The sequence below is a fragment of the Trichomycterus rosablanca genome, chromosome 13, assembly GCF_030014385.1.
Source record: "Trichomycterus rosablanca isolate fTriRos1 chromosome 13, fTriRos1.hap1, whole genome shotgun sequence".
NCBI lineage: Eukaryota > Metazoa > Chordata > Actinopteri > Siluriformes > Trichomycteridae > Trichomycterus > Trichomycterus rosablanca.
Window position 1 is genome coordinate 28,789,341 of NC_086000.1, and position 16,767 is coordinate 28,806,107.

The 16,767-nt window shown below is 40.9% G+C and overlaps 1 protein-coding gene across 6 annotated transcripts in view; it reads right to left on the minus strand.

Moving 5' to 3' along the window:
• smoc1 (SPARC related modular calcium binding 1) overlaps positions 1–16,767 on the minus strand; it is an 83,395-nt gene that overhangs the window by 12,808 nt on the left and 53,820 nt on the right. For 5 of the 6 annotated variants that reach the window (XM_063007087.1, XM_063007086.1, XM_063007085.1 and 2 more), the window contains 3 exons: positions 14,594–14,681; positions 12,421–12,665; positions 10,452–10,485 (listed from right to left, as the gene is read on the minus strand). In XM_063007087.1, coding sequence (XP_062863157.1) covers positions 10,452–10,485; positions 12,421–12,665; positions 14,594–14,681 — 367 coding nt within the window. Of the gene's footprint in view, positions 1–10,431; positions 10,486–12,420; positions 12,666–14,593; positions 14,682–16,767 lie in introns of all 6 variants that reach the window. The other variant, XM_063007083.1, reaches the window with a different exon arrangement.

Genomic DNA, 16,767 nt, shown 5'->3' on the forward strand with positions numbered 1-16,767 from the left:
ATAAGGCAGGTTATTTGAACGCACTACTTAGACAGCGATAACATCGATCTTCACTTACTAAGCTAACACAGTTAGCATCATGCCATTCAAACCAATTGGATGAGGTGGCACAAGACGCTAGCATATCAACTAACATCTTCCACCAAGTATCAAAAACGATTAAATTGTCATTGACAAGCCCGAACTTGCAAAAAAATGACACTTGTACACCTTTATATAAATTAAAAATCAATGGTAATTTATTTACGTTAAAAAATAACTCCGTTTGATGCCCCGCATCGTCCTCCATATTTGTTATTTTTTTGTGAGAAAAGTCAAATTTTTTTTACAAATATTTTTTCCCCTCTTTTTTCCCCAATTTTTATCCCCCAGTCTAGTTGTGTCCAATTACCCTGATTGCATCCTCTATACTGATTCGACCCTTCACCGCTGACTGAGGACGCCTCTCAACTGACACACGCTCCCTCCGGTACGCAGTCAGTACAGATTTTTTACCCGCACAAGTCGAGTTCATATACTTCACAGGCACTGTGCACGGAGGGTCACACCCCCAACAGCATTATTCCTCAGCCCTGTGCAGGCACCATCAGTCAGCCAGCAGGGGCCCCAGTCGCACCAGTTATGAGGACATATGATCCGACTTTTTACACCTAACCCTGAACAACAGCCAATCGTTGTTCATGCAGCCGCCCAGCCTAGTCGGAGAGGCAGAGCTGAGGTTCGATACGATGTATTTGAAACCCCAACTCTGGTGAGCTAGCGTACTTTACCGCTGCGCCACCTGAGCGGCATGTTCCCTCATTCTTGAGTCAAAATACAGTTTAAAATTTAAGATGCCTAACTAGTGAGGATTTTAAGGCACCTAGGATTTCGAACAGCCTACTTTTCAGGAGCGCGCACAGGATGACGTGAAATGCTGTCTATGTAGAGAGCTCACTAGGTTTTCGAACACACCCAGAGACTGGCACTTGGCATAATGAGAATGAAGAAACTGATAAAAGATCTCCAGATGTAAAACTTTCCAAACAAACATCAGAATTGTCAATGCTATGATCATCCCTATTGCTGGACAAAAAGAATATCAATGTCATTGATACAGACGAAGACTTTTGAGAGTACCTTGGACGGCAAAGAACACAAACCAATGGACCCTTGACCAAATCAAACCTTATTTCTCACTCCAAGACCAGATAACCAAACTGAACTCTCTCATTTTGGACACATTGTGAGAAGAACCAGTTTGTTGGAAAGACAGTTATTCTTAAAAGAGTTAAAGTTAAAAGAGGAAGAGAATGGTCAGCAATAATATACTGTAGATTGATACAATTAGATGAATAATGAATGAGCCTTTAAGAAGCCTGAAGATCCAAACAAAAGACTGGATGCTCTAGAGAAACACTATTCATATGGTCGCACTTCATAATGATAATAATATTGTAGCTATTTAAATTGTGCTACGTAATCATGGGATGTGCCTTTAAGTTAGGGTGGCCAGCCATTCGGCTTTAGGTCGGACAGTCCGGTTTTTTAGCTGCCAGTCCTCCGCCCATGCAAGGACGGACACTTAAAAATCCTCCTTTTGGAGTGAACTGGTTACATTTTTGATCAATATTATCTGTCATTGGATCAGGTACATGTCAAAACAAATGCTTTGTATTTCATGAGTTTAACAGCCTCATATGACTGCTTATAGTGCTACCTATCGTGGGCGGACCTTCTGCGATTGGCCAGTGGTGGGCGAGCCATGATTTGCAGAAGGTCCACACTCTAAATGCTAGTCTGTTCTGCATACACCTCTACCTGAGTCAATTAGTCAGCTCTCATGCTCAGGAACACTGTGAAAATGCCAAATATATCAAAACTAGACACAACATGGTGAGTAAAACAGTAATTTGTTATAGAATTCTTGCTTAAATTGGTCAAAAACTCTGTTATATGGGTTATGGTTTCATTCTGTGTGTTGCAGTATCATGTCCCCCTGTTACTGGTATGACGTCCTCCTTTTGGGGGTGTAATGTCCTCCTTTTTGTGACTATGAATGTGGCCACCCTACTGTAAGTACAGAGTAATTCTTTTAAACAATGAATTTATGTGCCTAGGGAAAAAAAAAGAATCAAAAAAGCATTTATATTGGATAGCATTGGATTATGTTCTCTAACATAATATATTCAGATTTATTTTGTTTATTTACTCTTGTAATGTAGGTATTTTGGCAGTGATTCATCCTAAACCCAATAATATAGAATTAAGCATGCTTTAAAAACATGACCTAACTCTGTCTTCTTAACTTCTGGACCAATTTATCAATCCTTGAGGAAAGGGGTGCACATATATTAGCTCTTAACAAAGCCGTGAACTGTGGTTAGAAACCCTGTCAACTCTTGACTCTCCAAACCTGAAGATATTTATCCTGGCAGGTCTAGCCATGTGCCAGCGGACCTGACATTATGCCCATGTGGAGTCACTGTTGTTGAGCACGAATTGGGCAATGCCAGGGTAAACACATGAGCTCAGGCCTCGTCGGGGCCCAATACAGCCTGCGGGCCAGGGTAAACAGACGGGATGTGGCTAATAACAAGAGGATTCCACCATAGCGAGGGGAAGTGAGAGCAATGTGCTGATGACCTGTCATCACCCAGTAAGCGCCAAAATATAATAGATAGCTTCAGGCTGGGAAAAACAGAATTAAACTTGTGAAAGGAACACAGTAGCTCATAACATAATTCATTCCAGGCAGTTTAAAATATGATATGTTTATCTTCAGGGCTTAGAAATAAAAATCTATTTTTTTTAATTACAGATGTCATGAGACAAAGCCACACCGCAACTCTCCCAGTGTGAAGAAATAAACTATAAAATCAACTAAAATCCTGTTCTCTATAAAAGTCAGACAGAAACTTATGAATATTGAGTGTAAACTTGCTACAGTCTAACTTCTGTTCATAACTTCTAACCAAGCATGTCTAAAATTGTTATAATAACAATAATTTACTTTGCAAAAAAAAAAAAAAAAAAATATATATATATATATATATTTATATACATACAGTACATATATATATATATATATATATATATACTGTATATTTATATTATATATATATACAGTGCCTTGCAAAAGTATTTAGCCCCCTTGAACTTTTCAACCTTTTGCCACATTTCAGGCTTCAAACATAACGATATGAAATTTTAATTTTTTGTGAAGAATCAACAACAAGTGGGACACAATCGTGAAGTGGAACGAAATTTATTGGATATTTTAAACTTTTTTTAGAAATAAAAAACTGAAAAGTGGGGCGTGCAATATTATTCAGCCCCCTTGCGTTAATACTTTGTAGCGCCACCTTTTGCTGCGATTACAGCTGCAAGTCGCTTGGGGTATGTCTCTATCAGTTTTGCACATCGAGAGACAGAAATTTTTGCCCATTCTTCCTTGCAAAACAGCTCGAGCTCAGTGAGGTTGGATGGAGAGCGTTTGTGAACAGCAGTTTTCAGCTCTTTCCACAGATTCTCGATGGGATTCAGGTCTGGACTTTGACTTGGCCATTCTAACACCTGGATACGTTTATTTGAGAACCATTCCATTGTAGATTTTGCTTTATGTTTTGGATCATTGTCTTGTTGGAAGATAAATCTCCGTCCCAGTCTCAGGTCTTTTGCAGACTGCAACAGGTTTTCTTCCAGAATGGTCCTGTATTTGGCTCCATCCATCTTCCCATCAATTTTAACCATCTTCCCTGTCCCTGCTGAAGAAAAGCAGGCCCAAACCATGATGCTGCCACCACCATGTTTGACAGTGGGGATGGTGTGTTCAGGGTGATGAGCTGTGTTGCTTTTACGCCAAACATAACGTTTTGCATTGTGGCCAAAAAGTTCGATTTTGGTTTCATCTGACCAGAGCACCTTCTTCCACATGTTTGGTGTGTCTCCCAGGTGACTTTTTATAGATATCTTTGAGAAATGGCTTTCTTCTTGCCACTCTTCCATAAAGGCCAGATTTGTGCAGTGTACGACTGATTGTGTCCTATGGACAGAGTCTCCCACCTCAGCTGTAGATCTCTGCAGTTCATTCAGAGTGATCATGGGCCTCTTGGCTGCATCTCTGATCAGTCTTATCCTTGTTTGAGCTGAAAGTTTAGAGGGACGGCCGGGTCTTGGTAGATTTGCAGTGGTCTGATACTCCTTCCATTTCAATATGATCGCTTGCACAGTGCTCCTTGAGATGTTTAAAGCTTGGGAAATCTTTTTGTATCCAAATCCGGCTTTAAACTTCTCCACAACAGTATCTCGGACCTGCCTGGTGTGTTCCTTGGTCTTCATGATGCTCTCTGCGCTTTAAACAGAACTCTGAGACTGTCACAGAGCAGGTGCATTTATACGGAGACTTGATTACACACAGGTGGATTCTATTTATCACCATCAGTCATTTAGGTCAACATTGGATCATTCAGAGATCCTCACTGAACTTCTGGAGTGAGTTTGCTGCACTGAAAGTAAAGGGGCTGAATAATATTGCACGCCCCACTTTTTAGTTTTTTATTTCTAAAAAAAGTTTAAAATATCCAATAAATTTCGTTCTACTTCACGATTGTGTCCCACTTGTTGTTGATTCTTCACAAAAAATTACAATTTCATATCGTTATGTTTGAAGCCTGAAATGTGGCAAAAGGTTGAAAAGTTCAAGGGGGCTGAATACTTTTGCAAGGCACTGTATATATATATATGTATATATATATACATATTTTGACTGAACCCTGTACATTCTTGCTGTGAGGCGACAGTGCTACACATCGAGCCACCCTGCACACACACACACACACACACACAAACCCATATGTAATATGGGTTATAATGCAATATAAATATATATACAGGGTGAGTCAAAAGTTGCTGGACACTCAGAAACAGAAGGGAAAATGACATATCTGAATACCCCCATTTTGAAAGTCGCCATATTGGATCAAGGGCAAGTTTTTCCAATGGGAAGGTGGTCATGTAGCATATCAAAGAAGACCAGAATTTTCTCGATTTTATCGATTGCCACAATAAGATGGAAAAGTTCATTGAAAAGTTCAAGGGGGCTGAATACTTTTGCAAGGCACTGTATATATATATATGTATATATATACATATTTTGACTCATCCTGTATATATATACAGTATATATATCTATATATATATATATATATATATATATATACATATATATATATATATATATATATATATATATATATATATATATATATATATACAGTATATATACAGGGTGAGTCAAAAGTCGCACTCTTTTATTTCAGAAACAAAAGGGAAAATGACATATCTGAATACCCCAGCAAGTAATGGGTGAGGGGGCCTATCTTTTAGGCTATGTCCGGAACATGGCCGCCATCTTGCATGCCGCCATATTGGATCAAGGGCAAGTTTATCCAATGGGAAGGTGGTCATGTAGCATATCAATGAAGACCAGAATTTTCTCAGAAATCGACTGCCGCAATCAGATTTGCAATATCTCTTGTGGTTCAAAAGTTCAACACAGAAAGTTCAAAACTCTGTTCAGTGACGAGGCCAATTTATATGTCAGTGGTGAGGTCAACCGCCAGAACGTGAGGTACTAGAGTGACGAAAACCCTCACTGGACGGCAGACACCAAAGTCGTAGGTGACGTGAAGGTTATGGTGTGGTGTGGAATATGGGGCACCTGTGTAATCATACCCATTTTCATCAACCAGACCCTAAATGCTCAGTGCTACTTGACAATGCTACAGGAAACAGCGTTCCCATCCATTCTGACCAAAGATGGCAGTTTCCCCTGTTATTTCCAACGATGGGGCTCCACCACACTACGGAGCAGGTGTTCGTCAGTCGCTGGATATTCAATTCCCTGGTCATTGGATTGCCCGTCGTGGTCCTGTGGAATGGCCGCCCAGATCACCCGACCTCACACCACTCGACTTTTATCTCTGGGGTCATCTCAAATAAATTGTGTATGCTGAGAAAATCTGCAACAAACACCACCTTCAGCACCGCATCATGGAGGTTTCTCCAGAGATTCTCATGCGGGTTCATAACGATTGAATCCAGCTCCTTCAGCCTTCAGCTCTGTGTTCAGCACCAGGGACAACACACTGAACACGTCAAATAGCTGTGCATCACAGGGAACGTTCCCGGTTGTTGTTGCAACCTTGTGTTGATAACTTTTTGAACCACAAGAGATATTGCAAATCTTATTGTGGCAATCGATAAAATCGAGAAAATTCTGGTCTTCTTTGATATGCTACATGACCACCTTCCCATTGGAAAAACTTGCCCTTGATCCAATATGGCGACTTTCAAAATGGGGGTATTCAGATATGTCATTTTCCCTTCTGTTTCTGAGTGTCCAGCAACTTTTGACTCACCCTGTATATATATTTATATTGCATTATAACCCATATTACATATGGGTTTGTGTGTGTGTGTGTGCAGGGTGGCTCGATGTGTAGCACTGTCGCCTCACAGCAAGAATGTACAGGGTTCAGTTCCCAGGTGGAGCAGTCTGGGTCCTTTTTTGGGTGTGGTTTGCATGTTCCCCCCGTGGGTTTCCTCTGGGTGATCCAGTTTCCTCCCACAGTCCAATGACAGGAAGTAAAGTAATTATATATATACTGTATATATACACAGCCATAATATTAAAACCACCTCATTGTTTCTACATTGTTTATTTTATCAGCTCCACTTACCATATAGGAGCACTTTGTAGTTCTACAATTACTAACTGTAGTCCATCTGTTTCTCTGCATGCTTTGTCAGCCCCCTTTCATGCTGTTCTTCAATGGTCATCTCCCAGGACCACTACAGAGCAGGTATTATTTGGGTGGTGGATCATTCTCAGAACTGCAGTGACACTGACACTGGTGTGTTAGTGTGTGTTGTGCTGGTATGAGTGGATAAGACACAGCAGTGCTGATGGAGTTTTTAAACACCTCACTGTCACTGCTGGACTGAGAATAGTCCACCAACCAAAAATATCCAGCCAACAGCGCCCCGTGGGCAGCGTCCTGTGACCACTGATGAAGGTCTAGAAGATGACCAACTGAAACAGCAGCAATAGATGAGCGATCGTCTCTGACTTTACATCTACAAGGTGGACCAACTAAATGGTAGTGTCTAATAGAGTGGACAGTGAGTGGACACAGTGTTTAAAAACTCCAGCAGCGCTGCTGTGTCCGATCCACTTATACCAGCACAACACACACTAACACACCACCACCATGTCAGTGTCACTGCAGTGCTGAGAATGACCTACCACCTAAATAATACCTGCTCTGGGGTGGTCCTGTGGGGGTCCTGACCATTGAAGAACAGGGTGAAAGCAGGTTAAAAAAAGTATGTAGAGAAACAGATGGACTACAGTCAGTAATTGCAGAACTACAAAGTCCTTCTATATGGTAAATGGAGCTGATAAAATGGACAGTGAGTGCAGAAACTTATAGCTGATCGGTATATATATATGAGTGTGCGTGTGTGTGAATATGAAGTTCTATGCTGTTATAGGTTTTCGCTTTTGTATTAACATATTAAAAAACTTAAAGGCATTATTTATTTGGCTGTTTTTTGTTTGTTTGTTTATTTGATTTTTCACAATAACTCGAAGTAAATTCTCTACTCTAAATCACAACACGCCAGCTAGCCACACATGCAATCTATTAAATTATATATGCAAATCAACCTTCTTTATTTGCGTTTGTAGTAATTCAGGTCCAGAGTGTGCTAAAGGAGGATGACATGCCGGGAACGATTTCAGAACCAAATGTTCCGGTAATGTTCTGCTATTTCACAACTGCATTAAATTGCTACAATAAATTCTTACTAAGAAATAAAAATGAAACAGACAGCATAAAAAGCAAATGTTATGCTTGTAAAGGCTGGTCACTACTTTAGAAATCACGTTTTGAATATACAATTGTAGAAACATTTTATAGGCAATAAGGTCTAACGGACTGTCAATTCTCATCTATAAGATGGGAGAAAAATGTAAGTGGTTCCAAAAGGAGCAGGTTTCAATCCAATTCAAATAATGACACATTTTTATACCATGGCCAAACGTATTAGAAATGTTGTGGAACATCAAGAAGTGAGATTAAGCCTGATTTGATCTGACAGCAGAGAAGCAGGTGTATCCTCCTCTAACATGCCAACATTGCTAGGTCAACTAAGGGCAGGGTATAATTATTCCCAGACCAACATGATGATCCTGTCTTCTTTAATTCCACTGCCTCAATTCTGAACATGGGGTGGTTGTGGTTAAGTGAACTGTTCATTGTTGTCTGCATACACTTCTGTAAAATGTAAATTATACTATATGATAGTTAAAAGTATGTAGACACCACTTCCAACTAGTGAATTCTACATTTTAACAAATTTAAAGAATGGTAACAGGTTAGAACTGCTGTAGTCAACTTTGGCTACTGCGTAATTGTAAAAAACATCTTTAAGTGTAGTCTAGGACAGTTGTAGCCTAGTGGTTAAGGTACTGGACTAGTAATGGAAAGGTCACTGATTTAAGCCCCACCACTGCCTGGTTGCCACTGTTGGGCCCTTGAGCAAAGCCCTTAACCCTCAATTGCTTAGACAACATACTGTCACAGTACACACTTCCAATCAAAAGTTTACCTTTTTGGACAGCCCATTCTAAAACCGACTTTCCTGCCTTTCCACAAGAATTTGTATGTGGTAGCCGCTCAGGTGGCGCAGCGGTAATGTACGCTAGCTCACCAGAGTTGGGGTTTCGAATACATCGTATCGAATCTCAGCTCTGCCTTTCTGACTAGGCTGGGTGGCTGCATGAACAACGATTGGCTGTTGTTCAGGGTTAGAGGGTAAGAAAGTCAGATCATAGGTCCTCATAACTGCTGGCTGACTGATGGCGCCTGCACAGGGCTGAGGAATAATGCTGATGGAGGTGTGGCCCTCCGTACACAGTGCCCGTCAAGTGTATGAACTCGACTCTTGCAGGTGAAAAATTCACTATCTGTACTGACTGTGCATACCGGAGGGGGCGCATGTCAGTTGAGAGGCGTCCTCAGTCAGCGGTGAAGGGTCGATTCAGTATAGAGGATGCATTCAGGGTAATTGGACACGACTAGATCAGGGGATAAAAATTGGGGGAAAAAAAGAAGGGGAAAATGTAAAAAAAAAAAAAGAATTTGTATGTGGGAATTTGTGCCTGTCAGTCAAAAGAGCATTTGTAAGGACAAGCATTACCACAGGACAAAAAAGGTCTGGCTTGCAATTAAAGCATGAAAAAAGTTACACATTGTTGGCTAAGAAGTGTCAGAAAAAACTGGTAAACCAGCCTAATGCTTGGTAGGTTCCCTACGGGAGTGTAGGACTGCAGAAATATGACAGGGCATAGATTAAATATTCTGTAGGCAATGGACACCATACATCCTTCAGAACAGTCCACAATTCTGTTATATTGAGGTGTAAGATTTCTGTGTTCCACAGCGTCTTGCATGGCATCCCATGTGTGTTTGATAACATTGAGATCTGGTGATTGGGTGGAAGGGACAAAACCCCAAAGGTGTTCATCTAACCATTATTTGGCGCCTCTAGACATGTGTGGCGGCGCATTGTCCGGTCGGAAGAGACCAAACCCATTGGAATAAATGCAGGACATAAATGGATGTAACTCGTCAGAGACGTTTGTAGACGTACCAGGGATCCCATGGAATGCCAGCTGAACAAACCCCATACCATTATCTTGCCACCACCAGCCCCTACAGTCCCCTGTTGTACCAGCTTCAATGTATTCTGACCCATGGAGGAATTGACTCTATGGCTTAGCAGCCACAACCAAGCCTAAAGTCATTATGCAGAATGCCAGACTGGTGTAAAATACACTAAATCACCCTGGATCCTGATGTTATAAAAAGTATATTATCTACATTTTATCATCTGACAGTCTGACGGATAAATCTGGACTGAACCGACAAAAATACTACAGCTGGTTACCATAAAGCAAACTGAAGAATCATGATGAAGTAGTAATGTACTGAGCCTTAACCTCAAAAATCTAAAACCTTAAGTATGAACTGGAATGCCCACTAAGATCCAAACTATTTTTTCCTGGTGGAAAGCCTTTGCAGAAGAGTGTTAGCTGTTAAAGCAGCAGAGGGAGACAGAATAATCCGAGCATGCAACGTCTTCATTATGATACTTTCGAATATGGAAGTAATCGAAACCTTTCTCAGTGCCAGTACCCACACATGCACAACACCAGCCAGACAGAGCTTTTTGGACACGTCATTGATCAGCCACAACACCACATCCTCTACATTTGCAAAAATTCTGTAGCACATTAGTGATGTAGAATGTTAATGCATTATAATCAGAGCCATCTGCAGCCATTCAGTCAAATGTTAGTGAAAGCGATTATTGGAGCCTTACTGAATAAATGAGTTCCTTGCCTTGTCCCCGGACTGCTGCTGGTCACTGTAGAACCTGCAAAAAGTACAGAATGACACATTCATTTACTATTTATGTATCATTTCAAAACACACACAAAACCAGACATATGCAGATACATATGCTTTATTACAATGGTGCTTGAGAATGGATTTTTCTTAGCCATAGCTATTTTCTTATTCATGAGTATATACTCATGGCCAGTGATAGCTCAGTGGTTAAGGTACTAGACTAGTAAACAGAAGGTTGCCGGTTCAAGCCCTGCTACCACCAAGTTGCCACTGTTGGGTCCCTGAGCAAGGCCCTTAACCCTCAATTGCTCATCGTGTTCCGCTCCTTGTGTAAGTCGCTTTGGATAAAAGCGACGGTTCAAGCCGGTAGCAGACCGGTTCAAGCCCTGCTACCACCAAGTTGCCACTGTTGGGTCCCTGAGCAAGGCCCTTAACCCTCAATTGCTCATCGTGTTCCGCTCCTTGTGTAAGTCGCTTTGGATAAAAGCGTCTGCTAAATGCTGAAAATGTAAATGTAAATATACTGTATATTGCCAAAAGTATTCGCTCGTCTGCCTTCATACACATATGAAACTTGAGTGACATCCCATTCTTAATCCATAGGGTTTAATATGATGTCGGCTCACCCTTTGCAGCTATAACAGCTTCAACTCTTCTGTGAAGGCTTTCCACAAGGTTTAGGAGTGTGTTTATGGGAATTGTCCATTATTTGACCATTCTTCCAGAAGTGCATTTGTGAGGTCAGACACTGATGTTGGAAGAGAAGGCCTGGCTTGCAGTCTCCGTTCTAATTTATCCCAAAGGTGTTCTATCGGGTTGAGGTCAGGACTCTGTGCAGGCCAGTCAAGTTCTTCCACACCAAACTCGCTCATCCATGTCTTTATGGACCTTGCTTTGTGCACTGGTGCGCAGTCATGTTGGAACAGGAAGGGACCATCCCCAAACTGTTCCCACAAAGTTAGGAGCATGAAGTTGTCCAAAATCTCTTGGTATGCTGAAGCATTAAGAGTTCCTTTCACTGGAACTAAGGGGCCGAGCCCAACTCCTGGAAAACAACCCCACACCATAATCCCCCCTCCACCAAACTTTACACTTGGCACAATGCAGTCAGACAAGTACCGTTCTCCTGGCAACCGCCAAACCCAGACTCGTCTATCAGATTGCCAGATAGAGAAGCGTGATTCGTCACTCCATAGAACACGTCTCCACTGTTCTAGAGTCCAGTGGCGATGTGCTTTACACCACTGCATCCGATGCTTTGCATTGCGCTTGGTGATGTAAGGTTTGGATGCAGCTACTTGGCCATGGAAACCCATTCCATGAAGCTCTCTATGCACTGTTCTTGAGCTAATCTGAAGGCCACATTTAGTTTGGAGGTCTGTAGCGATTGACTCTGCAGAAAGTTGGCGACCGCTCTGTCATTTTACGTGGTCTACCACTTCGTGGCTGAGTTACTGTCGTTCCCAATCGCTTTCACTTTGTTATAATACCACTGACAGTCGACTGTGGAATATTTAGTAGTGAGGAAATTTCACGACTGGAATAGTTGCACAGGTGGCATCCTATCACAGTACCACGCTGTAATTCACTGAGCTCTTGAGAGCGACCCATTCTTTCACAAATGTTTGTAGAAGCAGTCTGCATGCCTAGGTGCTTGGTTTTATACACCTGTGGCCATGGAAGTGATTGGAACACCTGAATTCAATGATTTGGATGGGTGAGTGAATACTTTTGGCAATATAGTGTATATCAGGGCAAAAGTCATATAGTGTGAACTAGGCATTACAGAAAGTGACTAGAGGCAAGGATTAAACCCAGGCCAAGGATTCAGACCCTGGGTGCCAACACTACCTGCTATGTCACCTCATCACCCAGTAATAAATTAAATTCTGTACAGTTTATGTGCTACAGTCAATGCATTCCTTACATGATCTATCAATTCATCAATCATTACACTCACCTTCTTTATTGACTCCGAGGCATCCTTTCAGCTCCTGCAGAGAGATGGACTTGTCCTTGTTCAGGTCGCAGTAATCAGTGAATTTGCGGGCACATCTCTTGGGTTTAGCTTTCTTTTTTACGTAACGCTTGAATGGCTTTATCTCCTTTTTGCTGATATCAAGGCTGCCGTTGTTGTCAAGCTGAGCAAAATACCAGTGCACCACGCGCTCCTCCAGAGTGTGGTTCGGGTCAGGCTCTAAAAATCTGACCAAAAATGGTGTTGGGTGTTGACAGGTCAAGCAGAACACATGCATTACAAATCACTTACGTCAGTCAGCTGTGCTGCAGAAAATGTATAATACTGCATCTGTGTACAATTTTTAAAAATCTGATCTCATCTTAAAGATCGAATGTATTAAGAATCAAAACTTATACAAACTACATAAGAGTATTGCCTATTTGTCCCTATGAATTATTTCACATTATAAAACAAAACATACACAAAGGTAATACACATAATTTAAGGGACAATATGTTCCTTACATTTACTTTGACTTTTATTTGATTGCAGACAGTTTGAACCCAAGATATTACATGTTTTATCTGCGCAACTTCATTTCATTTATTAATAAACCTTCATTCCTGCAATTTAGGTCTGCAACACATTCCAAAGAAAAGTTGGGACAGGAGCAATTTAGGGCGAGTAATGAGGTGAAAAAAACTAAATAATGATTTTAAACAGGTGATGTCAACAGGTGATTGTAATCAGGGTTTGGTACAAAAGCTGCATCCAGGAAAGGCTGAGTCTTTGATGAGCAAAGATGATCAGTGGATCTCCAGTTTGTCTACAAGTGTGTGAGAAAAATATTAAAATGTTGAAAAACAATGAACCTCAAAGAAAGATTGGAAGGGATTTCCATATTGCTCCCTCTACGGTGCATAATATCATTAAACAATCCGAGGAATTTCAGTGCGTAAAGGCCAAGGGTGAAAGCTTAAGCTGAACGCCTGTGATCCTCCATCCCTCAGACGGCACTGCATCAAGAACCGCCACTCAACAATAGCTGATATAACCACATGGGTGAGGGATTACTTTGGCAAACCTTTGTCAAGTGCTACAATACAGAGTTACATGCACAAATGACACTTAAAACTTTACTGTGCAAAAAAGAAACAATTATGTTAACCATGTCCAGAAGTGGCATCGACTTCTTGGGGCTCTGAGGCATCTAGGATGGACCATCACACAGTGGAAACATGTATTGTGGTCAGATGAATCAGCATTCCAGGTCTTTTTTGGAAAAAATGGATGACGTGTGCTCCAGACCAAAGCAAAAAAGACGATCCAGACTGTTATCAGCAACAAGTCCAAAAGCCAGGCTCTGTCAAGGTATGGGGCTGTGTCAGTGCCCTTAGCAAAGGTCATTTACACATCTGCTATGGTAGCATTAATGCAGAAAAGTACACTGAGATCTTAGAGCAACATATGCTGCCTTCAAGACGTCATTTTTTCCAGAACCGTCCATGCATTTTTCAACAAGACAATGCAAAACCACATGCTGCACACATTACAAAGGCATGGCTGAGGAAGAAGAGGGAACGGGTACTGGACTGGCCTGTTTGCAGTCCTGACCTGTCCCCAATAGAAAATTTTTAAAGGAAAAATATTACAACAACGACCCCGTACTGTTACACGTCTTAAGACGTGTTTGCAGGAAGAATGAGACAAAATAAAAGCTGAAACACTAAATCACTTGGTCTCCTCGGTGCCAAAATGTCTTTTAAGTGTGGTGAAAAGGAATGGCAACACTACAAAGTGGTAAATGCTTTACTGTCCCAGCTTTTTCTGGAATGTGTTGCAGGCCTGAAATGCAGGAATGGATGTTTATTAATAAATGAAATTAAGTTGAGCAGATAAAACATGAAATATCTCAAGTTCATTCTGTCTGCAATCAAATAAAAGTCAAAGTAAATGTAAGAAACTGTGTTTTTTATTATTTGCTTTTTCCATGCTGTCCCAACTTTTTCTGATTTGGGGTTGTATTACTGACACAACTCTATTAATTAACACCACTCTATTTACAGACTTATATGCTTATATAAAGTTGATGACTTACATATGCATTTAAGATGCAAACCCCACAATTTTCAAGATTTTAGATACAAACTAGTAGTGTCAATGCTCTTCTTACCTCCCGCCACTACTAGCCTGTACCATGTCTGTTGTTAGTGCGTCCATTAAGCTGGTTATGAAGTCTAGTTTCTTGCCGTCTGGACAACCTGTAACATTTCATAATAAGAAATTGGTGCTAAGCTAAAATGCAAAATGCTCCAGAATATAAAAAATTTTTCTCCGTTCTGCTACTTTATTATGTAATAAGGTAATGTGTGCTGGAAAACCAGCAAGATAGAAGTTGGAAGAACAGGACTATACACAAGACTAACCTGACACTAATCTAAACAGGCTGTATTCCTGAAATGACCCAAATCAGTGAAACAATTCTGTACCCAAGATTCCTAAGAGATAATTCATCACTGCTGCAAATACACTGATCAGCCATAATATTAAAATCACCTCCTTGTTTCTACACTCACTGTCAATTTTATCAGCTCCACTTACCATATAGAAGCACTTTGTAGTCCTACAATTACTGACTGTAGTCCATCTGTTTCTCTACATATCTTTTTAGCCTGCTTTCACCCTGTTCTTCAATGGTCAGGACCACCACAGAGCAGGTATTATTTAGGTGGTGGATCATTCTCAGCACTGCAGTGACACTGACATGGTGGTGGTGTGTTAGTGTGTGTTGTGCTGGTATGAGTGGATCATCTATTGCTGCTGTTTGAGTTGGTCATCTTCTAGACCTTCATCAGTGGTCACAGGACGCTGCCCACAGTGCGCTGTTGGCTGGATATTTTTGGTTTGTGGACTATTCTCAGTCCAGCAGTGACAGTGAGGTGTTTATCCACTCATACCAGCACAACATACCAGCACAACACACACTAACACACCACCACCATGTCAGTGTCACTACAGTGCTGAGAATGATCCACCACCCAAATAATACCTGCTCTGTAGTGGTCCTGGGAGAGTCTTGACCATTGAAGAACAGCATGAAAAGGGGCTAACAAAGCATGCAGAGAAACAAATGGACTACAGTCAGTAATTGTAGAACTACAAAGTGCTTCTATATGGTAAGTGGAGCCGATAAAATGGACAGTGAGTGTAGAAACAAGGAGGTGGTTTTAATGTTATGGCTGATCGGTGTATGTATTGGCTTTTACTAGCAGATAGATTAGAATTCAAAATATTAAATTACATATAATTTTTGTTTACACTGTCACAGAAAGTCCAGACCATAAGGTACTGGTCACTTTTATACTCTATAAATAAATGAATACAGTTATAATAACTCTGATGTGACGTGACTTGAGTGGTTGTCCAGCATCTAATAAAGTTTTAGGGTATTACCCAGCACCTTGCTTTTTAATTGCCCCAGATGCAGGGCCCAAGTGTCTTAACCTTTAATCGTGTCTCTTAAAGAGCAACTTCAAACAGGGGGATGTAATAAACGAATCTTCTAGGTTTATGTTTTCACTTTCTCGTACACTCACAGTGACCTTCTCACTTTCCGTTCTTTATTCCTCTCTGTTGTTGACCTCTGGCAGGCCGGGGCAGCGCGTGGGAGTTTAGGGTCCAGCGGAGGGCCAGGTGAATCCAATTAGCATGAAGGCAGCAAGGACAAGGTATAACACGCAACGCCTCAGTGCCTTTCAACCCATGAGTTAAATCAAAGCATAGAGAATCTGGAATTCAATTCAAGTCTTATACGAAGTGTACGTACATGAGATGAACACAGCTCATAAATATTTCAGTACAAGAATAGCTGTGTTTAATATAGGTAAAGTGGTTAAGTAGCTGTTGCTATCCCAAAACGTAATCATTTTTAATAATGAAACCAATGCAGCTGTTAAGTTCTACTATTATTATAATTATTATTATTATTATTATTACTAATGTCAAAGCAAAACATCCAGCAAGAGTCCATAAAAATAATTTCACTCAGCCACCCCCCGTTAAGCCCTCTACATTACACCAACCAGCCATAAACCACAGCACACATCTGCTGCACAGTCAGGAGCCATGTTTGACTTTGTAAATCTACCAGATGGGGAAATTAAAGAACAGTTCTAATTAAACTTTAAACCAAAATTAAGGAAAAGAAACAATTAAAAGGCCTCAAGAGCCTTGTAAAAGGCTGAACTTGAAAGAAAGACCACTCTGAGGTGGCAAAACACATGAAATATACACCAATCAGCCATAACATTAAAACCACCTCCTTGTTTCTACACTCACTGTCCATTT